Genomic DNA, 25,584 nt, shown 5'->3' on the forward strand with positions numbered 1-25,584 from the left:
TGTTGGAACGATGGAAACTGACATTGTCCCAAACGATCACATACTTTGGCAGGTCATCTCCAATCTGACCCCTCTCTTGTTCAGGGATGAGATCCCTAGAGAGTGTCTAAAAGGTGACAAGACGGGGAATATGCGTTAGCACTCCATTCTCAGAGATTGCACAACACATGGTTATGTTTCTGCCCCGTTGGCCTGGCACATCAACTGTAGTAGCCGATGATATTTCGACCACGCCTTCTACTGTTGTTAGGTTGAAGCCAGCTTCATCCATGTAGAGGAAGCTGTGCGGTGGTTCACTTGCTTCCAGTTCCATTATACGCTTTATCCAGAAGACACAAAATGAGTTTTATGAATTACATGCATTTTCATTTTTGGCCAAGATACAGTTACATCAAATGCATACAGCACATATTTGCTATGGCTGTAGAAAAGAAGATGCAATGTGTCAAGTTCACACTTACTGTACTGTATATCGTAGTGTTGGGTCCGAGTCCACCTTTGTCGAGTTCGAGTCCAAGTCTTAAACAATCGAGTCCGAGTCCAAGTCCGAGTACCCCAACTCTAGTATATCGCTATACAATGTTGTACGGTTTACTCTGAGGTACAGTTGCTGCATGCTCATACATGTTTTACCTGCACATATTGGTAACGCAGCTCCTTCACTCTTTCACCATGTCTTTCAAACGGAACAGTGTAGAGCTGCTTCATATTCATTTGGTGTCTTTTCAGCACCCTATCAATGGTTGAGATGCTGACTGTTTGGATGTTTTAAAGATGTTGTTGTCCTCTATAATGGCACTTCTTATCTCCCTTAGTCTTATTGCATTGTTTTCTATTACCATGGTGCAAACGGCCTCCTCCTGTTCATGTGTGAAAAGGCCACCCCTGTGAATTTGTCTTGCAGTCCTATGTGGGGAAAAAAAATATTAATGAAAGTACAGTGTACAATGCCTATTGTTAGATTACATACCTCTTCTGTCGACGAAAAGTCTGATTAATCGAGGACACAGATGTTCTTCCAACATTTGGCTGCACCCTTCGACCAGCCTCGGCCATTGTAAGCCCATGATTGAGAACGTGGTCCATAGAGACAGAGCGTATTTAGGCCACGCCCACACCGGGGGGAAAACAACCCAACGCTCTCCATTGACTTTGCATTGCGTGAGGCGTCCTTGTGTTTTCGGACTTAAAACAAAAAACAGAACAATGTCTAAAAGCTGATATGTGACTAACAAACACAGAAATAAGTTTTTATAAGCTGTCGACCCCAAAAAAACGAGCGTTTAAGAAGATAAAAGTGGATACAGGCAATAAGAAGTGAAGCTTCAGCTGAAGAATGGGTACATTTTGGGATCCTGACACTCAGGATGCCTCAATATGTCTATGTGTGCAGTAAACATTTTGTCACTGTTAAGTCAAATATCCAAATGTCCGTTTTATTATATATATTATATTTCCTGTCGCTGATCACGTTCCCCTCTAGTCGCCGTAGTTCTCAGTGTAATATACAGTCCCTCCAGAAAAACGCGATTATGCGATCGCGTGATTTAACGCATAATCAGCCAAAGTCTGCATATTCATGCAGGGGCTGCATTTTTTCAAATACGCCGCACTTTCGCCGCATAAATTGCCTATTTCCGCGTGCAAAATATGCGGGGCTATCATGATTTCGTAATCCCCGCATTTTCGTTGCAAAAAAAGTCATATATATTAGCAGAAAGTTGAAAAATTTTCGTTTACTTCACACATTTCCGCCTATTGCCATGGGAACGTTTTGAAGTGACGTGATTACCCGACGCGAACGTCATCGAAAAGCTTCAAACCCCGTGGAGAAACCATAGATACCGGTGAAACCATGATGAAGCACAAACTCCCATTGGCCAACAAAAATAACAGCAAAAGAGCAAAGCAGTTTCCCTGTGTGCTGACTGATATCAAAACACAGCATCATGAAGCTTTGAAGCGTTATGAATCAATGAGTCGATTCAGCGGTTTGAAGCGTTATGAATCAATGAGTCGATTCAGTGGTTTGAAGCGTTATGAATCAATGAGTTGATTCAGCGGTTTGAAGCGTTATGAATCAATGAGTCGATTCAGCGGTTTGAAGCGTTATGAATCAATGAGTTGATTCAGCGGTTTGAAGCGTTATGAATCAATGAGTTGATTCAGCGGGTTGGATCGCCAAAGTCACGTATTTCAGCAGTTTGACACGCGATCCGAATCATGAATCGACTCGATGATTCATAGCATCATGATGCTGTGTTTTGAAATCAGTCATCACTATACAAGTCGTTATTTAGTTTTTTTTGCACACAATAACTATTCTCGTCGCTTCATAAAGTTATTGTAGAACCACTGTAGTGAGATGGACTTTGTAACAACGTCTTTAGTAGGCTACCTTTTATGGGTCTTGAGAGTGTACATTGTGCCAATGGAGGCCTTTCTGAGCCATCGAAATTCAACTAAAATATCTTAATTTGTGTCCAACAACATAAAGGGAAGTCATTAATGACAGAATTTTCATTTTTAGGTGAATTAACCCTTTAAGAGATTGCACTTTGTGCATTGGAAGCACTCAAATGTCTGTTTTGTATAGCGACATCTGTAAAACAGGAAGTTATTTATTAATTTTTTCAGAAGTTGTAGCATATTCCTTTTGTAAAGCTACAGAACTTGATTGACTAAATGTTTTGTAAATTTGAGCCATTATTAAGGTCTTCAATAAAACAAGATGAGAACTTAAATATTCCAGCACTTTCTGTGATGTAGTGCTTTTTTTCTCTTTCTCATCAAACCGCAGTTTTTGCAAGTTCCCGCAATTTTATCGCATAAAATTGCATAAACGTTTTCATTTTTTAAGAAAACGTGCCGCATAATCAAGGATTTTTGCCCGCAACAATCACAAAAAAAAGCCGCATTTTTCTGGAAGGACTGAATATAACGTGTCTCGCTGGCCTCAATCCACTTTTTTGTACTTAACCGCTCGTTTTTTGGGTCAACAGCTTATAAAAACGTCTGGGTTTTTGCTTCTGGGTTTTGTTTAGCTTGTTTGCTGTACACCTTGTCACATATCAGCTTTTATACATTGTTCAGTTTTTTGTTATAAGTCCGAAATGACAAAAAGGCGGACAAAAATGGAGACGGTTTGATTGTTTCCCCCCCGGTGGGCGTGGTCTTCAGATTGTGACGCGTGTCGCTTTGTCTCTACGAGTGTGGCTCTAATCTCATCAGGAACGCGCATATGTCCTCGGCCTCTTCTGCCTCTTCCTCGGCTTTGCCTTCCAACTCCTCCACCACGCAGCCTCACTCTTCTTCTTCTTCGTCTTCTCTCTGGCTGTTGACCCCGTCCAATTCCTTGTCCTTCCATTGTCAAACATTGTAACATTCTGTTGAGAAAGTCAAGATTCACCTGGGAGCAATTTACCAATTCAGGACAGATTTAGAAAAAAAGTCTAATGGAAATATAGAAAGTATACAGAAATATGCTGACACATTATGATAACTTGTTCAACCATTTTGCATGTAAAGACTTATGCTATGAACTAATGCCTAAATATTGTGGGGGGTGAGACTATTCAAAATTATAAATACATTTTGATCAACATGACATAAGCAACTGATAATGTAGGAAACAGCAGAGAATTGTACATAATCATTTGCATTGATGTACAAACGCATTTGCAACTTGTTCAAAGAAATGAGAAACTGCTTTTTTGATGTGCACAAGTGACACAATGATGTGAAGATTGAACAGGTAGCTTTGAGAATTTCAATTCTGATCTGAGAAATGTACCAAAGCGACTGAGAAAAACTGTAATGTATCAATATTTTTAGGCCTAACATAAATGTTGATCTGATAGCGGATGCCTGTGATGGTAAAAAGGAGAAATCTTTCAAAATCTACTTTTAGAAAATATATTTTTTATAAATATCAACATTAAAACAATAGCAAATTTAATAGAGCTTTCTTCAAGTTTTTCCAATTGTACCTGAGCTAATGTAGGCCTATATAAATAAAGCCCAAAATATAATAATATTAATTAAATAATTAGCCTAGTATTAATAATTCATTAAAATAATATACAATGAGGTCCTGAGGACCCTGTTCTGAAGTTTTCTCGCATGACTCAAAATGGCTTCCTACCCAGCTAAAATTTTTTGTGTTTCCATAACGTTCCCATTAAAAACAATATTTCTGAATGATGAACGTTCAAAACGTCCAGGTTTTTTTTAGACGTTCTTGCTTGGTCATAAGAACGTTATTCAAAACATTAGTCTAATATCCTCTAATATCCCAGAATTTTATTTTATAATTTTTTTCATGTCATTACATTGTTTATAGTATAAGAAAGCACAAAAAAAGCTATTTTATTCATGTGTTTTGTTATTTCCTCTGTAGTGGACTCCAGGACAAACATAAAATGACATGAAATATGGGATAGGGTTTTCCTCAGATTATGAAAAACGCTCTTAAAAGTTATTACAACGGTACATTCATGCATTGGGCCTGTGTTGGTTAAGCCACACTGTTTTTATTGACTTTTAAATAATAATAATAATAAAAAAAACTAAATAGATTTTTTTTTTATAAACGTATTTGCGTCGCGATATCCATAAACAAAACAACTCGCAAAGGAATACATTAGGAAACACAACGTTTTTAATCATGTGCTGTTTTGCTCGCTTTTTATTTCCCCTCATTTGAATCGGACCTCTAAAATATGCTATAAAATATGATTTTAAAACTTACCTCAGCTTACCTAGTCAGTTTTTCACGGTTACCTGGATCCTGCGCGCGCAACCCGTTGCCAAGACAACGCGACCGCGCGTGGAAGCTGGAGCTGTAAACAAACAGAGGCAGCAGAAAGTCTTCAACAGGTCTAAACTTTCTCTGCAATAAAGCTTTTACTAATGAAATACGTTTGCTCAGTTTCTAAGACGATCTTTACCAACACGTAAGAACTCCTCGTGTGTGTGTGTGTGTGTGTGTGTGTGTGTGTGTGTGTGTGTGTTTGTTTGTAGACGGTTTGCTTGAGCTCTGGCTTCATGGCGAGCGTCGGGAAATCAACCAGCAGGATTAATAAAAGAGAATCGAGGCCTCGGATTCCATCAGGTATTAACCATATCAATAATAACTTCTTAATCAAGCTTAACCACGTTCATGATCCAGTTTATACATGAATATTAGGAACAGACCTCCTGTCAGATGACCAGATCACGTGAGCAGGTTTGTTTCAAGTGACATTTCGACACAAACTGTGTGTCCATAAGCTTTGACAGAGCCTGTGTTTGTGTGTCAGAATGACATAGTCTGGTCACTTTCACATTTCCCATGATGCACCTGTCAAGAAGAGAGAGAGAGAGAGATGGTGCAAAAAGAGACTTTCCCCTCATTTGATGTCCTCCTGTGAATCCTCTGAGATCAGCCTCACCTCAGTCTTTCTGACATCCCACCTGTGAAACAATACAGGATGTTCCGACTCCTCGGAAGGAAAGGCTGGGAGATGGACAGGACATTGGGATGGGTTTTAATGGGGAAAAGCACATTATTGTGTTTTTACCATGGCAACGGCTATCAGTCTCCAGAACGCTGAGGATGTGCAGGCTTATATAACAACATGTCAACTCTAAATGACTGTGTGTGTGTGTGTGTGTGTGTGTGTGTGTGTGAGTGTGTGTGAGTACATTGGGTCAGCTGGATCTGTACAGTGACTCATTAGTATGCGCTCTCATCTGTGTAGGCTGCTCTTCTCTCTCTGTTTATTAAACACACTCACATTGTTCTTCTGGTGGGACATACATTTTGTAGGGTTTTTTATATATTAAACTGTGTTAACCTCTGGCTTTCTACATTTTAATTCAGACAATATTATATTCAATATACAATGTACTATAATAATGATGTGATTTCATTTTCAATTAATATATATATATATATAAAAAAATCTAATTACTTTATATTACATCTAGAATATTCTGTAATATAATATAATATTATACATTGTTGAATTTTATATGCCAAATTTCATTTTTTTTCAAAATACATTATATTATTTTTTACACTATTTCTATAATAGTATATAACATAATTAATGTTAATTTTATATCCACAATTTTTTTTTCATTTTAAATGTCAAGTTTTTCAATATTTAATTACAATATTTATGTAATTATATAACATAACACAATAATTTGTTATATTGTACTAGTTAATTTTATACTATCATTTTTTTCATTTTACATCAAAAAAAATTTCAAATTACATTCTGTCATTTTTTCATTATTTCTGTAATATATAATTGTTATATTGTGCTAATATTGATATAGTATATCCTAATTTTATTGATGTGTTTATAATTACATTTTTTCTAATATAATATAATATAGTTCAATCAATACAATATATTATATATTTTTTATATCCAAATTTGTATTTTTTTATTCATTTTAAATGTAATTTGTAATATAATTTTATATTATTTTACACCATTTCTATAATATATAATATAATAAATTGTTATATTGTGCTAATGTTGATTTTAAATACTTTTTTTAAATTTAATATGCAATTTTTTTCAATATTTAATTATAATATTTGTATAGTTATATAACAACACAATAATTAGTTACTTTAATTTTTTCATTTTATATTTAACATTTTTTACTCTATTTCTGTAATATAATTGTTATATTACGCTAATATTGATATAGTACATCCTAATTTTATTTATTTATTTACTTTAATTTTTTCAATATTAAATTGCAATATAATATAATAAAAAACTAATATAATATAATTCAATACAATATATATTGTTTTTTATCCGAACTTTGAAATTTTACATTTTAAAATGTTCAATATTTAATTACAATATAATAATAACAACATGACATAATTTGTTTTTATAATGTACTAATGCTAATTTTATAAAAAAATTTCATTTTAAATGTAGATTTTTTCCTGCTACACTATTTCTGTAATATTATATAATATAACACATGGTTATATTGTGCTAATTTTAGTTTTATATCCTTTTTTTTGTTCCTTTTTTATTTGTTCTAAATACAAAGCCTTATTTGATGAATTAATTAATGGATTTTCCAGTTGAGGAAATTCTCAAATGTTCAGTTTTCTCAGATCATTTCCGCTTATTTCAGATCATCCGCTGGTTTGCAGCCGCTGTGCGCCTCCGAGGTGTTTCCGAAAGCAGAAGCTGGGAATATCAGATATCATATATTTCCACCCGCCGCTTTACGTCAGGGGTTTTGTCTCGATGCTTTGATAGTCATTTCCCCCAGCAGTGCTTGTGTTTGTGCTTCTTTTGTTCATGTGTTTTGTTTTCTCCTGATATGATCATGTAGCTGTGGGCTGTTTGTGTTGGATTGATGATCCGATGTGATGGGAATATGTTGTATATGTGATGAAGAAAGGAAATTCATACTATTTACACTACAATTCGAACGTTTGGGGTCTTTTACATAAAATAAAAGGAGGTCTGCAGTGGTCAGTGTCTATCAAAAGTGCTCAAGGAAGGAAGAGTGGAGACCCGGCGAGAGGATATTTATCTCCGCATATTTTCACTCATCTGTGGGTTTGTGGCGAGTGTCTCATGGGCTGTTTCTCTTCTCTCGTGTGTCAGATAAGAAGCTGGAGGAGATCTCATCGTCATCATCATCCTCATCATCATGTGTGGGTGAGGAAGATCACGGCCTGGCTCTGAAGGGACAGGACATCCAGAGTCTGGCCATCACAGCACAAGCCCTGGAGCGGGTGAGTTCCACTCCTCGTCCGCACTCAAACTCACTGTCTTCCAGACTCAATGTCTCCGCTCTGTGCAGCTGCGAGTCCCTAAACCGCCTGCGGATTCCCAGAAGCCCATGACCCGCGTGTGCGTCCGTAAGACACGCCCCCCGGACGAGGTCGGCAGACAGGTCAGGGTTACCGTAGCGAGGCCCCTCCCACAGGATGATGCTCCGCCTCACTCATTTGAATATGCAGGTAGGGTGGGCGTGGCTGCGGAACAGGAAGTTCAGTGCGAGCGATGATTTTGACTCGCTCTCTGTGCACAAAGGTCCCGGTGGGCCGCGGTTTGACGCGCAGGGGATGGTGCTGCCGCACAGCATTCTGGGAAGACTGGAGGATTTCAGGACAGAGATGCAGTTGCGAGGGGAGACGGAGGTGAGAGTCAAACAGGGCCTGACAGAGACAGATGTTTGTGCTGTAATACTTGTTTCGTAAACATTTCGGGGCGCTGTTTTGCGCCGTCGTGTCACTTTTTCTCACAAAATATGGTGCATTTCGTTGCATTTTTGATTTGTTTTGTGTTAATTATGAAGCATTTAAACATGTTTTCCAACTCCTTTGCTGATTTTAAGTTAAATTATACTTATTTTTGTCATTAAAACACAATTTTGTTTGCTTTTGTTACTTTTATGATAATTCTTCATTCTTATTTTGTGAAAAAACTGGGTCATTTTGGCAACTTGGCATCATCAAATTAGCGAATGTTAGGTGTTTTTGTCGCTGTGCAGGGCTGTATTATACTCACCGGTTAATGTTGTCCTCTTCAGCTGGTAGAGCGGATACCAGACGCACAGAAACTGCCCCCTCTAGTGGTGGAGACTGAGAATGACGGCGATGATAAAGCCCAAGATCATTCAGAAACGGGGCGGAGCCACCAGAGCCACGCCCTCCAGCACTGGTACCGTCACATGGCGGAGAGACGCCGACAGCAGGACTTCATTTCTCGTGAGTCCGCCTGATGTATTTCTCGGTAGTAACGTACAAAATTGCTTGTCGTAATGAATCTGCGCACTTAAAGGATTAGTTCACTTTTAAATAAACTTTTGCTGATAATTTCCTCACCCCCATGTCATCCAAGATGTCCATGTCTTTCTTTCTAAAGTCGAAAAGAAATTACGTTTTTTGATGAAAACAATCCAGGATCGTTCTCCATATAATGGACTTCAATGGGCTCCAAACGGTTCAAGGTCCAAATGTCAGTTTCAGTGCAGCTTCAAAGGGCTTTAAACGACAGCAGACGATGAATAAGGGTCTTATCTAGACAAACCATCAGTTTCTGCGTATGAGCAGTATTTATGCTATTATTTTACCTCTTATCAGACGAACGTGATTATCTCTGAGCTCTGCCATAACTTCCGCTAAGTGAGGTCAAAATACGAGCGTGGTCATAGATATATCGATCGTAGATGCCTCATTCTACTGATCTGTGCAAGCGCTAATGAGGCATCTACGTATACATCTATGACCATGCTCGTATTTTGACCTCACTTAGCGGAAGTTATGGCAGAGCTGTTATGCTCGTCTGCAGAACGGTGATATGAAATGTCGTATTTCTGAAAAATGAGGGCCAAGGGAAGCATATAAAGGGAAAACAAAAGGTCCCAGAATGGATCCCTGAGGCACACCACACAAAACAGGTGCAGATGATGAGGAAAAGTTCCCTAAATTTACAGAAAAAGTCCTATTCGCGAGGTATGAAGCAAACCATTGTAATACAGTGCCTTTGACACCTACCATACCTTCTTGTCGTTCAAGAAGGAGGTTATCCAGATGTTATCCAGATGAAACAAAGATTGAACTCTTTGCTCTGAATGGAGGAAACCAGGCACCGCTCATCACCTGGCCAATCCAATCCCTACAGTGAAGCGGTGGTGGCAGCATCATGATGTGGGGGTGTTTTTCAGCGGCAGGAACTGGGAGACTAGTCAAGATCGAGGGAAAGATGAATCCTTGATGAAAACCTGCTCCAGAGCGCTCTGGACCTCAGACTGGGGCGGAGGTTCGTCCTCCAACAGGACAACGACCCTAAGCACAGCCAAGATAACAAAGGAGTGGCTATGGGACAACTCTGTGAATGTCCTTGAGTGGCACAGCCAGAGCCCAGACCTGAACCCGATTGAACATCTCTGAAGATCTGAAAATGGCTGTGCCATCCACCCTGATGGAGCTTGAGAGGTCCTGAAAGAGGAATGGGAGAAACTGCCCAAAAATAGGTGTCCCAAGCTTTAGCATCAAACTCAAAAAGACCTGAGGCTGTAATTAGTGCCAGAGGTGCTTCAACAAAGCATTGAGCAAAGGCTGTGAATACTTCATTTTAATACATTTGCAAAGATCTCAAACAAACGTTGTCATTATGGGGTATTGTTTGTAGAATTGAGGAAAACAATTAATGAATGTAATCCATTTTAGGCTGCAACATAACACAATGTGGACAAGTGAATACCTTCCGGATGCTCTGTAAATGCTTCCTACTTGATCTTGTATTTTCACATATTTGATGAATGCAAACTGCTCTCACAATGCATTTGGACTCAAAGAGGTGTGCGAACAGCCCCAAAAGCACTGCGTGTGATGGGATGCGGATCTTTATATAACTAGCGCTGCAGTCTGCTCTCCATATATGGAGAAGCTTTGCTAAAGTGGTGAGTCAGTAAAGACAGGCCGTATCAAAGGCCCTTTCCTGTAGCGCACCTTTATGTGTCCTATTATCCTTACATAAAGCACACAATCCGCCGCGTGTTCTGTAACTGGATTATATCCTGTTAGGATGATATTCATCTGATCAAAAGCTCAACACAAAGACACAGTCTCACACCGCGTGTGTTTTAGGGTTCCTGCAGAAGCCAGCGGCGTCTCTACTGATGAGCCGCTCCGGCAGATTCAGGCGGATCCAGGAACAGAGGGATCAGATTCAGAGAGGACTGTCCCAGCTGCACACAGGACATGTGAGGCTCGCTTTATACTGTGATTACACACGTCTCATTTACAGGCCGGTTCGCGGCGGAGGTTTCCCGTGCATCTGGTTTGTGTTATATCACAGCATGTGGGCAGAGGTAACTCATGTGAAACAGTTGAATCACACACAGTTTCTCCTGCTCAGACTATTTCTTATATGTGTTGCTTTTATTATAGTGCAGTAGTTTCCATTCACATGTACTAATTTCTAGAGGTGTAATGATACCCTCATATCACGATTCGATACATATCACGATACGATATACTCAAAGGCACACTGTATGGTGAAAGGTTGACAAAACATGACTAAAATGCTACATTTGGTATTACATTGGGGGTGTAAATGAATCGGCTTGGACTTGTTGCTGGTAATGCACAGGACAATGGAGACACCAGAATAAACATATCCATGATTCTGAAGCTGAAAATACTGAATTATTTTAGGCTAATATGCTTGCACTCTGTCCCTGACTAGATGACTATTTAAAATAATGTAGGACACTTTTTACTGGTAACAAAAGATATTTGCATTATCAGGACCAGAAATATTCCCCCATTGCATTATTATACATTATATTCAACATGATATATAGTAGTTTAATGTAGTACTGAGACTCACACAGTAATTTTAATTTTGGGTGAACTATACACAATATATATTGTCACTATCCACGATACATTGCATTTTTTTTATATATAGTGACACAATATATTGTTACATCCATACAATTTGCTCTGGTAATGAATTTTTAAGATAGGGAAGATTTTGTCAGGTCTCTTCTGCTCACCGAGGCTATTTTTATTTGATAAAAAATACAATAATCAATATTGTGAAATATTTGTACAGTTTAAAATAACAGTTTTCTATTGTTTTTCCTGTGATTCAGAGCTGAATTTTTAGTGTTACAAGATGAAGAGATGTGGATATATATGCAGCAAAAATAGTTTATTTCCAAAAAAATCAAGTCACTTTTAATTAAATAGCGCTTTATGGACTGTTTCAAAGCACTTTACAGTGATAAACAGGAAAATAATGATGCAAACTAAATTGAATTCTGCTGTAAAGCAGCTCTAAAACGACAATAGTAAACAGGAATGCACCGATATAAAAGTTTTGGCTGATACCGATAATTCTTTATATTTGAAAGCCCATAACCGCTATATTGGCCAATAAATCTGAATAAAAATTTTTATATAATTTTTGAGAACCTGATTACAAAACTAAAAGTCTCAGCATTAAAAGCCACAACCCAAACACACAATTATGATGTTCTCATTATTATTTTATGTAGCTGATATGACAGACACTTAACCCTTTTTGAAGTGATTCCAATCATTCATATTTCAACCAACTCAAAACCATCATGTGAACAGTGCATGTCCGAAGTGTCTCAGCTTTATTACATCGGCTAAATTGTCTTATCGGGCCGAAACATTAAAGGCATAGTTCACCCAAAAATGAAAATGACCCCATGATTTACTCACCCTCAAGTTATCCTAGGTGTGTAATATGACATTCTGCTTTCAGACGAACACAATCAGAGTTATATTAAAAATGTCCTGGCTCTTCAAAGCTTAATAATGGCAGCCCAAAAAGTGCATCTATCCATCATATAACTGCTCCACACGGCTCTGGGGGTTAATAAAGGCCTTCTGAAGTGAAGAGATGCGTTTGTGTAAGAAAAATATCCATATTTAACTCGTTATAAAGTCAGATTTCTATCTTCCAGTGGACCACCTACCGTATTCAACTTACGGAAAAAGCGTAACTGGCACTTTAATGATGAATAGATGCACTTTTATGATGGAAAGATGCACTTTTATGATGGATGGATGCACTTTTATGATGGATAGATGCACTTTTATGATGGATGGATGCACTTTTATGATGGATGGATGCACTTTTATGATGGATAGATGCACTTTTATGATGGATGGATGCACTTTTATGATGGAAAGATGCACTTTTATGATGGATGGATGCACTTTTATGATGGAAAGATGCACTTTTATGATGGATGGATGCACTTTTATGATGGATAGATGCACTTTTATGATGGATGGATGCACTTTTATGATGGAAAGATGCACTTTTATGATGGATGGATGCACTTTTATGATGGATAGATGCACTTTTATGATGGATGGATGCACTTTTATGATGGATGGATGCACTTTTATGATGGATGGATGCACTTTTATGATGGATAGATGCACTTTTATGATGGATAGATGCACTTTTATGATGGATGGATGCACTTTTATGATGGAAAGATGCACTTTTATGATGGAAAGATGCACTTTTATGATGGATGGATGCACTTTTATGATGGATGGATGCACTTTTATGATGGATGGATGCACTTTTATGATGGATGGATGCACTTTAATGATGAATAGATGCACTTTTATGATGAATAGATGCACTTTTATGATGGAAAGATGCACTTTTATGATGGATGGATGCACTTTTATGATGGATAGATGCACTTTTATGATGGAAAGATGCACTTTTATGATGGATAGATGCACTTTAATGATGAATAGATGCACTTTTATGATGGAAAGATGCACTTTTATGATGGATAGATGCACTTTTATGATGGAAAGATGCACTTTAATGATGAATAGATGCACTTTTATGATGGAAAGATGCACTTTTATGATGGATAGATGCACTTTTATGATGGAAAGATGCACTTTTATGATGGATAGATGCACTTTAATGATGAATAGATGCACTTTTATGATGGAAAGATGCACTTTTATGATGGAAAGATGCACTTTTATGATGGATGGATGCACTTTTATGATGGATGGATGCACTTTTATGATGGATGGATGCACTTTTATGATGGAAAGATGCACTTTTATGATGGATGGATGGATGCACTTTTATGATGGATAGATGCACTTTTATAATGGAAAGATGCACTTTTATGATGGATAGATGCACTTTTATGATGGATGGATGCACTTTTATGATGGATGGATGCACTTTTATGATGGAAAGATGCACTTTTATGATGGATAGATGCACTTTAATGATGAATAGATGCACTTTTATGATGGAAAGATGCACTTTTATGATGGATAGATGCACTTTTATGATGGATGGATGCACTTTTATGATGGATGGATGCACTTTTATGATGGATGGATGCACTTTTATGATGGAAAGATGCACTTTTATGATGGATGGATGCACTTTTATGATGGATAGATGCACTTTTATGATGGATGGATGCACTTTTATGATGGAAAGATGCACTTTTATGATGGATGGATGCACTTTTATGATGGATAGATGCACTTTTATGATGGATGGATGCACTTTTATGATGGATGGATGCACTTTTATGATGGATGGATGCACTTTTATGATGGATAGATGCACTTTTATGATGGAAAGATGCACTTTTATGATGGATAGATGCACTTTAATGATGAATAGATGCACTTTTATGATGGAAAGATGCACTTTTATGATGGAAAGATGCACTTTTATGATGGATGGATGCACTTTTATGATGGAAAGATGCACTTTTATGATGGAAAGATGCACTTTTATGATGGATGGATGCACTTTTATGATGGATGGATGCACTTTTATGATGGATAGATGCACTTTTATGATGGAAAGATGCACTTTTATGATGGATGGATGCACTTTTATGATGGAAAGATGCACTTTTATGATGGATGGATGCACTTTTATGATGGATGGATGCACTTTTATGATGGATGGATGCACTTTTATGATGGATAGATGCACTTTTATGATGGATAGATGCACTTTTATGATGGAAAGATGCACTTTTATGATGGAAAGATGCACTTTTATGATGGATGGATGCACTTTTATGATGGATGGATGCACTTTTATGATGGATGGATGCACTTTTATGATGGATAGATGCACTTTTATGATGGATGGATGCACTTTTATGATGGATGGATGCACTTTTATGATGGATAGATGCACTTTTATGATAGAAAGATGCACTTTTATGATGGATGGATGCACTTTTATGATGGATGGATGCACTTTTATGATGGATGGATGCACTTTTATGATGGAAAGATGCACTTTTATGATGGATGGATGCACTTTTATGATGAATAGATGCACTTTTATGATGGATGGATGCACTTTTATGATGGAAAGATGCACTTTTATGATGGATGGATGCACTTTTATGATGGATGGATGCACTTTTATGATGGATGGATGCACTTTTATGATGGATAGATGCACTTTAATGATGAATAGATGCACTTTTATAATGGAAAGATGCACTTTTATGATGGATAGATGCACTTTTATGATGGATAGATGCACTTTTATGATGGATGGATGCACTTTTATGATGGAAAGATGCACTTTTATGATGGATGGATGCACTTTTATGATGGATGGATGCACTTTTATGATGGATGGATGCACTTTTATGATGGATAGATGCTCTTTTATGATGGATGGATGCACTTTTATGATGGATAGATGCACTTTTATGATGGATAGATGCACTTTTATGATGGATAGATGCACTTTTATGATGGAAAGATGCACTTTTATGATGGATGGATGCACTTTTATGATGAATAGATGCACTTTTATAATGGAAAGATGCACTTTTATGATGGATAGATGCACTTTTATGATGGATAGATGCACTTTTATGATGGATAGATGCACTTTTATGATGGATAGATGCACTTTTATGATGGATGGATGTACTTTTATGATGGATGGATGCACTTTTATGATGAATAGATGCACTTTTATGATGGATGGATGCACTTTATGATGGAAAGATGCACTTTTATGATGAATGGATGCACTTTTATGATGGAAAGATGCACTTTTATGATGGATGGATGCACTTTTATGATGGATAGATGCACTTTTATGATGGAAAGATGCACTTTTATGATGGATAGATGCACTTTTATGATGGATGGATGCACTTTTATGATGGATAGATGCACTTTTATGATGGATGGATGCACTTTTATGATGGAAAGATGCACTTTTATGATGAATGGATGCACTTTTATGATGGAAAGATGCACTTTTATGATGGATGGATGCACTTTTATGATGGAAAGATGCACTTTTATGATGGATAGATGCACTTTTATGATGGATAGATGCACTTTTATGATGGATGGATGCACTTTTATGATGGATACATGCACTTTTATGATGGATGGATGCACTTTTATGATGGATGGATGCACTTTTATGATGGATGGATGCACTTTTATGATGGATGGATGCACTTTTATGATGGATAGATGCACTTTAATGATGAATAGATGCACTTTTATGATGGATGGATGCACTTTAATGATGAATAGATGCACTTTTATGATGGATGGATGCACTTTTATGATGGAAAGATGCACTTTTATGATGGATAGATGCACTTTTATGATGGATAGATGCACTTTTATGATGGATGGATGCACTTTTATGATGGATACATGCACTTTTATGATGGATGGATGCACTTTTAGGATGGATAGATGCACTTTTATGATGGATGGATGCACTTTTATGATGGATACATGCACTTTTATGATGGATGGATGCTCTTTTATGATGGATAGATGCCCTTTTATGATGGAAAGATGCACTTTTATGATGGATGGATGCTCTTTTATGATGGAAAGATGCACTTTTATGATGGATAGATGCACTTTTATGATGGATAGATGCACTTTTATGATGGATGGATGCACATTTATGATGGATACATGCACTTTTATGATGGATAGATGCCCTTTTATGATGGATAGATGCACTTTTATGATGGATAGATGCACTTTAATGATGAATAGATGCACTTTTATGATGAATAGATGCACTTTTATGATGGAAAGATGAACTTTTATGATGGATGGATGCACTTTAATGATGAATAGATGCACTTTTATGATGAATAGATGCACTTTTATGATGGATGGATGAACTTTTATGATGAATAGATGCACTTTTATGATGAATAGATGCACTTTTATGATGGAAAGATGCACTTTTATGATGGATGGATGCACTTTTATGATGGAAAGATGAACTTTTATGATGAATAGATGCACTTTTATGATGGAAAGATGAACTTTTATGATGGATGGATGCACTTTTATGATGGAAAGATGAACTTTTATGATGGATGGATGCACTTTTATGATGGAAAGATGAACTTTTATGATGGATGGATGCACTTTTATGATGAATAGATGCACTTTTATGATGGAAAGATGAACTTTTATGATGGATGGATGCACTTTTATGATGGAGAGATGCACTTTTATGATGGATAGATGCACTTTTATGATGGAGAGATGCACTTTTATGATGGAGAGATGCACTTTTATGGACTTCAAAACTAACCAACATTCACTGCCATTATAAAGCTTGGAAGAGCCAGGACATTTTTAATTTAACTCTGACTGAATTCGTCTGAAAGAAGAATGTCATATACACCTAGGATGACTTAAGGGTGAGTAAAGCATGGGCTAATTTTCGTTTTAGAGTGAACTATCCCTTTAAAAATGAACATATATATCGGCCGATACCTATATTGTGGCCGATATATCGTGCATAATTAATAGTAAAGAGCCATTCAGTTGAAGTCAGTTCAGTGTTGATTCAGGCACAGAGAAAGGCTAATATTACATATAAAATGTATAACAGCTGGATAATGCTAGTAACGATCATAGGGGACGTCAATGTCTAGCTTCAGTGCATTGCAAGGCAGTAAAGTTAGGCTTCCTCTCATTGTCACACTGTTTGATGAACTGTCCTGCGTTCAGTGTGTGTGGCTAAATCTCCAGGCTTGTTCCTGGTGTGTGTGTGTTCAGGCCCGGCGCGTGGACAGTGAGTTCTGGAGCCTCCCGCAGCGTTACGGAGACGAGGTGAGCGGGATCACGGCCACTCTCACACAGAGCCAGAGAGGAAACCCTCTGGAGGTCACACGCATCGGACAGCCGCTCGCCACACGCCTGGAGTCAGGTGCACACGCCCTCATCTTTACAGTGCATGACACAGCGTTGTAAATACAATTAGTTCAGCTTTTAAAAGACTCATCTCCCATTTCCTGCGTCTGTGTGAACCAGCCCTTGCTCCTCCGGGATGTTTTAAACAGATTTTCCTTCATCTGAATGGTAAACACGTGAAATGTGAACCATGTGAAAGGGTTATATAGTCACACTCTTCGCGGTTCGGCATAGAAATGAATGGGAAATAAATAAAACCAAATTTTTTTTAAAGTACAATGGAGCAGAAAAAAGCACACTATAAAAATTGTGCAATATGTGCTGCTGTTTTCAAATGAATCTGTGGAAAACACTGATTTCCTCAAGACGCATGTTTGCCGTCTGTTGTTGTTGTTAGAGTTATGTAACGCCGATGAGATCTCGAGGAGTCGAGCCTGACTCGGTCACATGGATCAAAACGGGTCGCAAAACTGCTTTGAATATACATTTGTTTGGTAATATTTTATTAATCCCTTCAAAGCCTGACATATGAAATAATAGTCCGAAAAATCTAACTTTTGGAAATGGAAGAGTCATATCTTATTGATAATATCAATAATAATGTGGATCAACATTAAAGAGTATTATTTTACAATAAATTACTGTAGTCGGAAAATGAAATGAATGCATGCTGGGTCATTTTCTTATGTATGACTGTGAATCAACAGCAGAATGATGCTCACAGTAATGTACAGCTCTTATTTTACTGTGAATTCACATGATAAAGTTTATTTCAATAAATGATATTGTTTAGTACTGTAATTGTTTTAAAGTCACCATGATGGTGATCAGTGTTCTGGTAGCTTGATGTTCATGTTCATATCTGATCTAGCCAAGTCAGAAATGTGATAAATGAAACATTTATTAAAACAATGACAAGCTAGATTACAAAATAAGATTTTAAGTTTCTCAAACTTTACTAATATTAGTGTTATTTCAGCATAAATATTTACCAGGATCTTATTTCAAATGTATACTTTTTTGTAGATTGAACTGCTGAGATTTATCTTTGAAAGGTGTGACATTAGCCTTTTTTATTCTAAGCATCACCTAATGATGCACAAGCATCAATTCTTGACACAAAACACAACACTGGTGACACTCAACAAATATTAATAATAATTAAAAGATACATTCTGAACATTACAAAATAAACAAACAACACAAACTGCTAAAAAAGTGAATCAAAAATAAGTTCAGCAGCACAGATAAAACCATCAAGAGTCAAGAAACTCCACAGCATAATCTATTGTGCATCTGAGAGCAGTCTAAGAGCAGTCCTATTGTGAAAGTCATGCAATTATTAACCTGGAACTGTCATTTCACACTCACATCGTAACAGTGCACACAGCAATGACAGAAAAAAAACTGTATGGAGTGATTAATTGTATTGTATTTTAAAAATTGTGGAAATAAATGCATCATAGCAATTGCATATATTATTTTAGTACCATAAAATGACCTCCAAATATAAAAGAAAACATATTATTGAACAAAAACATGTTAAATATACAGATTTTACTGAACAGAAAAGGTGCATTTGAGGTGTCCGGGCACTTTTGAGTGTGACCCCTAAATGAGGAGCACAAAATTATTAGGGGCCAAGCACCTATTGAAACCGTTCCCGTATTTTCTTCTTCCGCCATGGGAGTCTATGGCAGCCCATAGAACCGTATGGTAAAAAGTTGTGAAATTTGGCACACTAATAGAGGACAGTCTGATCTGTCACCATAGCAATTTTGGAGTCTCTAACTCAATCCCTCTAGCGCCACCACCTGTCCAAATTTGTACTCATGTTTATGCTAACAACTTTTGAACCATAAGGGCTAGAAACAAAATTATTTTTTCCTCTGATTCCCGAGCTCATGCCGATTCGATCATTTCCTGTCATTATAAATTTCCCGCCGTTTGTAATTTTCCCAAAAACCTAGACGAAAATTGAACCAGATCATCTTCAGCCAGTGCTAAAAAAAAGTTATGGAATTCAAGTCGATTCGTCAAATTGTTTTTGATAAACGCGTGAACAAATTTTACAAAGCACTTGCAAAAACAGACGCAAGGCTGTATCTCCGCAACGCTTTATTGTATTCAGACCAAACTTGGTACATGTCAGCACAAGCATGACTTGAGGCAGCTTGCAGCGTTTTGGTGCAGCACCACCTACTGGTCCAGAGATATGAAAAATGGCTATTTTTGCTTATAACTTTTGAACCGTTTGTCCGAAAATCATAAAAGTGGCCTCGTTAGATTCAGGGCAACATGTTGAGTCATCTGATATCAATTCAGTACAATTTTACCATATCGGCCATTTTGGCTGTCAGACATTTTGAATGACGTGCTAAAATGCTGTATTTTATGAACACATGAACGGATTGTTACGAAACTCAGTATGGATCATCAGCTCGATACCCTGAAAGAGTCTGATAAGTTTTGAAACATCGCCACCTAGTAGAGATTAAAAAAAAAAAAAAACGCTTATAACTTTGGGTGAGATTGACTCATTTTCATGAGAGTAACATTTTTTGTCTCCTGAATCCTCGCCGAATCCAACGATTCCAAACTTGCCAGGTGTCAGCGTATGGTAATTTAGCGCTTATAAAACATTAGCTGATATCTTCGAAACCACCAGTCGAGACGAAGACGAAACCAGCATCAGAAGTTCGGAAACATAGGTCAATAGTCACGCGGTTGGGCCCAAATGTCAAAATATTGATAGTAAGGGGCAGTAAAATCCAATCAAAGTCAGGTGTCAGTCATTTTTATACGTGTTTTTTCATATAAATGTCTATAATTTCAAAACGAAATGAGATATTTTCACCAAAATTGACACAGACATGTATGGGCTCACTCCAAGGACATATAAAAAAAAGTGGTAGGATTGTGCCTATTGGTGGCGCTATAATTAAACAAAATATGACATTGGCACTATACAACTCAATGATTTAATGTGGGGTTTTGACATTTTTGCTTCAAATGTCTTCACTCATTTTTTCAGTTGGTCTGCTGCTATCTTCCTTGTTTGCATCTGTTGCGCTTGGCCCCGGTATTGCTGCTTGCAGCTATATATTTTTTTATTATTATTAGTAGTATGATTTATTAACCCTGTAAATCTTACTGTATCATATCTTATATGTGCATTTCTAAAGCCTCTAAATGATCAAAACTGTCTCCAGTCCTTCTGTCGACTGACTGATAGTTTAGACTTTTTTAGCAAGTAAAAGCTCTTTTAATTGCACAAACGTCCCTCTTCAGCTCGTGCTTCACTCGTTTATCTGCTGTCAAATCTGCACTGATTTTCATAAAGTGTGAATGAACACTTACTGGACTGGACCAACTTCAGGTCAACTTGATTATTTAGACATCATTCTTTAGAAAACTCATGTTTCAAATCTGATCTCCAGGTTTATTTGCTCATCTCTCAATCATCTTTGCATTATATGTTTTAAAACTACAGAGCTTTGGCCATAAAACCAAGCATTTAAATACGACATATGTCTATGCTGCTATACTGTTAGTAAGATCTCATCGATTGACTAATATTTCATGTGTCAGACTTTAAAGGGTTAGACAAATATTACGTTTAAAAACAAATTTATATCGTATTTTGTTTCGCTGTGCGACGGCACAACCCCGACCCATGTGACCGAGTCAGGCTCGACTCCTCGAGATCTCATCGACGTTACATAACTCTAACAACAACAACAGACGGCAAACATGTGTCGTGAGGAAATCAGTGTGTTGCACAGATTCATTTGAAAACAGCAGCACATATTGCAATCTTGTAATCCGCTCCGTCGCAATGGCAACAGTCTCTCTGATGAAGGCTGACATTTATTGTGAGCCTGATGATCCTGAAAAATGGTAAGGTCATGGGTGATTATATGAGATGTGTCTGACTTATGTCAGATCAGACTGTTGTTGATGCACCGTCTGAAGGCGACGCTTTGTCATGAGTAAGAGGGTAATTTGCAGATTGATTCAGTCAAATCAAAGGAAAATCGGTTTGTCTGCTTTTTCATCTCTACACAATCGCCACACATCATAACACACGGATTGCAGGAAGGCTAGTGTGATTTTGTCTGAATGTGTTTGTGTGGTATTTATAGATAATGGCGTGTGTTTGCAGGTAATGTGGCGTGTGACGCGGTGAACGCCGGCTGGGATCAGAGTTTGTACCTGCAGCAGCGGCTTCATCAAGTCAAGGACATGCTCAGAGACTTCAGTCCTGTAAGACACACACACACACACACACGTTTGTGCTCAACTATTGTTCATATCAACATTTCTGAATGTCTTGACGTGATTTGTCATCCTGGCCAAATTCGCCCATTGGCCTCTGTCCATCATGGCCTCCTAGTCATCCCCATATCACTGTGAGTCCTCTCCACCAATCAGCTGGTGTGTGGTGGGCGTTTTGCCTTCATCCAGGTGGTGGTTGAGGACATTCCCCCCTTATATATGTCAAGCGCTTTGAGGACATTTTGAGCAAATGTAACAAATTGATTTCCGGATTTACTGTCAAAACCAGGGTTATTATCGACTAAAACTATTAAAAAACATTTCTGAAATATAATAATAAAAATATAATAAAATATAAATATAAATAAACTCAATAAACTCAAATAAATTAAATTAAACCTAAATAGCAATATTTAAAAAATAAAATAAAATGAAATGAATAAACATTACACTGTAAAAAATGTGATATGGTAATATATGTTTTTACATTTCTTTAACTCATCAAAATAAAATAATTTAAATAAAAAAAGCAATTTTACCAGCTATACGAGATTCAACTAAACTTTATTGAAACGCTAAAATAAAAAATATGAATATTATTTGAAACACTTAAAGTAAAGTGGAATTACTGAAATCACTCAAATTATTAACTGGAAATACATAAAAACTAAAACTTAAATGAAACCTAAATAGCAATATTATAACAAAAAAAACCCTGAATAAAATGACAAAAAATACACAGTAAAAATATGCTCTTTAATAATGTTTTTACATTCCTTTAACTCTAAATAATTTAAGTGATACGAGATTTTTTTAAGTAAATTTTGTATAATTTAAGTTGAAATTATACAGCCAGTTTAAAAAAATGAAGGCAACCACTGAACGATTGTATAGTCTCCCTGTAGTCAATCATTGTATCCCTTAAAGCTCGCCTTTGATCACCAAAATTACATATTTAAAAAAAAAAATTCCTGTGAAAAAATTCTTCATGTCTTAAAGTGTCTTGAATGCAACTCTACACCTTTGCCTCATTTAGTATACACACTCCCATGAATATGCATATTAGCCCCGCCTCCTCTCACACACACCAGCTCAGAGATTCACTCGCTCAACGTCACTGTAGTAAACTCTGCACAATGGTGTCGCTCTCTACACCGCCGGACGCATAACAGTTATTCATATGATGAGCCTTTGGCCTGACTGCGTTATCAAACAGCTAATGTCTTGCTAATGTTCCCGTTCTCCATCCCATCTGCCTTCTATCAATCAGCATCCTTAGAAACGCTTCGAACGAACATACATCATATACATAAGTCACCTGCTATATTAACACATGTACCCGGTTTTTCATATCAACAGAAACATATACAGTGATAACCTGCTTCTCTTGGGACTCCCTGCTTCAGAGTTAATGATATGCGAAAGCCCCGCCCACACATTGACGTGATTGGTTATAAGGTAGTTTTTTGACGTCAGCAACACCTGCGATTTCAACCCGTGCTGAAGTTTAAAGCACGTTTAGGTGGTTTTCTGTGTGTGTGTTTGTGTGTAAAATTCTCATTATAAAGATGCATTCAGTGGAGTGCAGTGTGAGTGACAGGATGTCCATTAGCAGGTGTGTGTGTGTGTGTGTGTGTTTCTGAGGTCACGTGTGGAACGTGCCGCCGGTAAAGCCCGCGCGGGGCCGGTTGAGAGAGTGTTGTTCACACACACACCGTGTGATTTCAGCCGGACACTGGCCGAGGTCATCTGGAGGTCATGAAGCGCTGTTGTCCACTCGCTCAGACGTCTGGGTCGGTTCTGTCGCTCTGATGATGACGAGGCTGTTGCTGTTGTTATTGTGTGGTTGCATTAGTATTCAGCAGCACATGTTCCCATCAGCCCCGGAGAACAGAGAACACATCTCCTGCACTCATTACCTGACATTATCACTGACACACACACACACACACACACACACACACACACACACACACATGTTTGTTTTTGTGAAATGTGAGGACATTCCATAGGCGTAATGGTTTTTATACCGTACACACACACACACACACACACACACACACACACACACACTCTCATTCACACAGACACACACACACACACACACCCTCTCACTCACACAGACACAAACACACACTCACACAGACACTCTCACTCACACAAACACACACACACACACACACTCTCACTCACACAGACACACACACACTCTCACTCACACACACTCACACAGACACACACCCACACTGCCCCTGCCCCTGCCCCTGCATCTACCCATCACACACACACACACTCTCACACACACACACACACACACTGTTCATCTATGACATCACCGCACACATGAGTAACGCTTCTCCTGCTCTTTTATAGCATCAGTGTTTTACAGGCGGATCAAAACGGTCTGTCCCTGTCCTCGCTCTCAGAGGCTCTAATGGACATGTGCAAAGCCTTCTGGGATTCCTTTCTTCAACACATGCACTGCTGCCAAATGATGCATCTTAAAAGCATGCTTTTGATCAAGACCTAAAGAGCCCACGTGTGTGTGTGTGTGTGTGTGAGAGAGGTACAGGTATATATGGGTTATGAGGACACAAATGTGCATAATGGCATACAGCATAAACATGGTTTCACTTCCCATGTCCTCGTCAACCAAACGGCTGTGTGAGTGTGTGTGTGTGTGTGTGTGTGTGTGTGGGCATGTTTTTGAACTGCACAGTCTCCTGTGAGGGGTAGGTTTAGGGGCAGGGGCAGTGTGTGTGTGTGTGTGTGTGTGTGTGTGTGTGTGTGTGTGTGTGTGTGTGTGTGTGTGTGTGTGTGTGTGTGAGAGAGAGTGTTTGAGTGTGTGTGTTTCTCTATGTTTGTTCTCGTTGGACTCACTTTACATCTCATCTGCAGATCTGGTTTATAAACATCTCTCATTCTCTCTTTCTAAAATAAACCCTCAGATGATCATCATGTTCAGCCACAGTGTGTGTTCCTCAGTGTGTGTGTGTGTGTCTCAGGAGGTGGAGGCTCTGGAGGTGCTGGGCTCAGGTCCGTCTGTGGCCCGTTCTCCTCCGCCGGACGAGAGAGAGGAGGAGGAGGAGGAGCAGAAGGAGAACCAGTACGTCTCTGTCTCCTGTGGCTCTCGCTGTGATGGTGTGACTGGTGGGTTCACGGCTCTTCTCTCTCTTCCACAGAGACCCTCTGGCGCTGTTTGATGACGTCATCAGTGATGTGGAGCTGCGGCCCGCTCTGAGGGTTTGTGGAGACCTGGCGCTCTGGACCGGCAGGCCTTCCGCCCACCAGCTAGGAGGAGATACACTAAAGGTCTGAGGGTGGGCGGCACGATCAGGATCTTATATCAGCACATGAGTCACTACATCAGCAGAACACTATAGATCTAGACTGACGTCGACATACTCAATTCTAGTCAGAATATGAGTTTGATCTGCTCCGTTGGGCTGTGATTATGGGGCGTGTTTCAACCGAACCAGGAAAGACCTCAATTGGATAGACACACAACCAATCAGAGCAACGGAGCGACGCTTAATGTTAGT

General features: G+C 38.2%; 2 protein-coding genes across 2 annotated transcripts in view; one reads left to right on the forward strand and one right to left on the reverse strand.

Moving 5' to 3' along the window:
- LOC307124221 (uncharacterized protein) overlaps nucleotides 1–25,584 on the reverse strand; it is a gene marked incomplete at its 3' end in the record, with an annotated part of 717,433 nt that overhangs the window by 484,013 nt on the left and 207,836 nt on the right. The window lies entirely within an intron of this gene.
- mycbpap (mycbp associated protein) overlaps nucleotides 841–25,584 on the forward strand; it is a gene marked incomplete at both ends in the record, with an annotated part of 36,039 nt that continues 11,295 nt past the window's right edge. Inside the window, 10 exons of the mRNA XM_079813274.1 lie at nucleotides 841–868; nucleotides 7,641–7,771; nucleotides 7,840–7,999; nucleotides 8,073–8,179; nucleotides 8,572–8,749; nucleotides 10,634–10,749; nucleotides 17,630–17,780; nucleotides 21,930–22,030; nucleotides 25,048–25,148; nucleotides 25,225–25,333. Coding sequence (XP_079669400.1) covers nucleotides 841–868; nucleotides 7,641–7,771; nucleotides 7,840–7,999; nucleotides 8,073–8,179; nucleotides 8,572–8,749; nucleotides 10,634–10,749; nucleotides 17,630–17,780; nucleotides 21,930–22,030; nucleotides 25,048–25,148; nucleotides 25,225–25,333 — 1,182 coding nt within the window. The remainder of the gene's footprint in view (nucleotides 869–7,640; nucleotides 7,772–7,839; nucleotides 8,000–8,072; nucleotides 8,180–8,571; nucleotides 8,750–10,633; nucleotides 10,750–17,629; nucleotides 17,781–21,929; nucleotides 22,031–25,047; nucleotides 25,149–25,224; nucleotides 25,334–25,584) is intronic.

Source organism: Gobio gobio, assembly GCF_949357685.1.
Source record: "Gobio gobio genome assembly, chromosome: 3".
NCBI lineage: Eukaryota > Metazoa > Chordata > Actinopteri > Cypriniformes > Gobionidae > Gobio > Gobio gobio.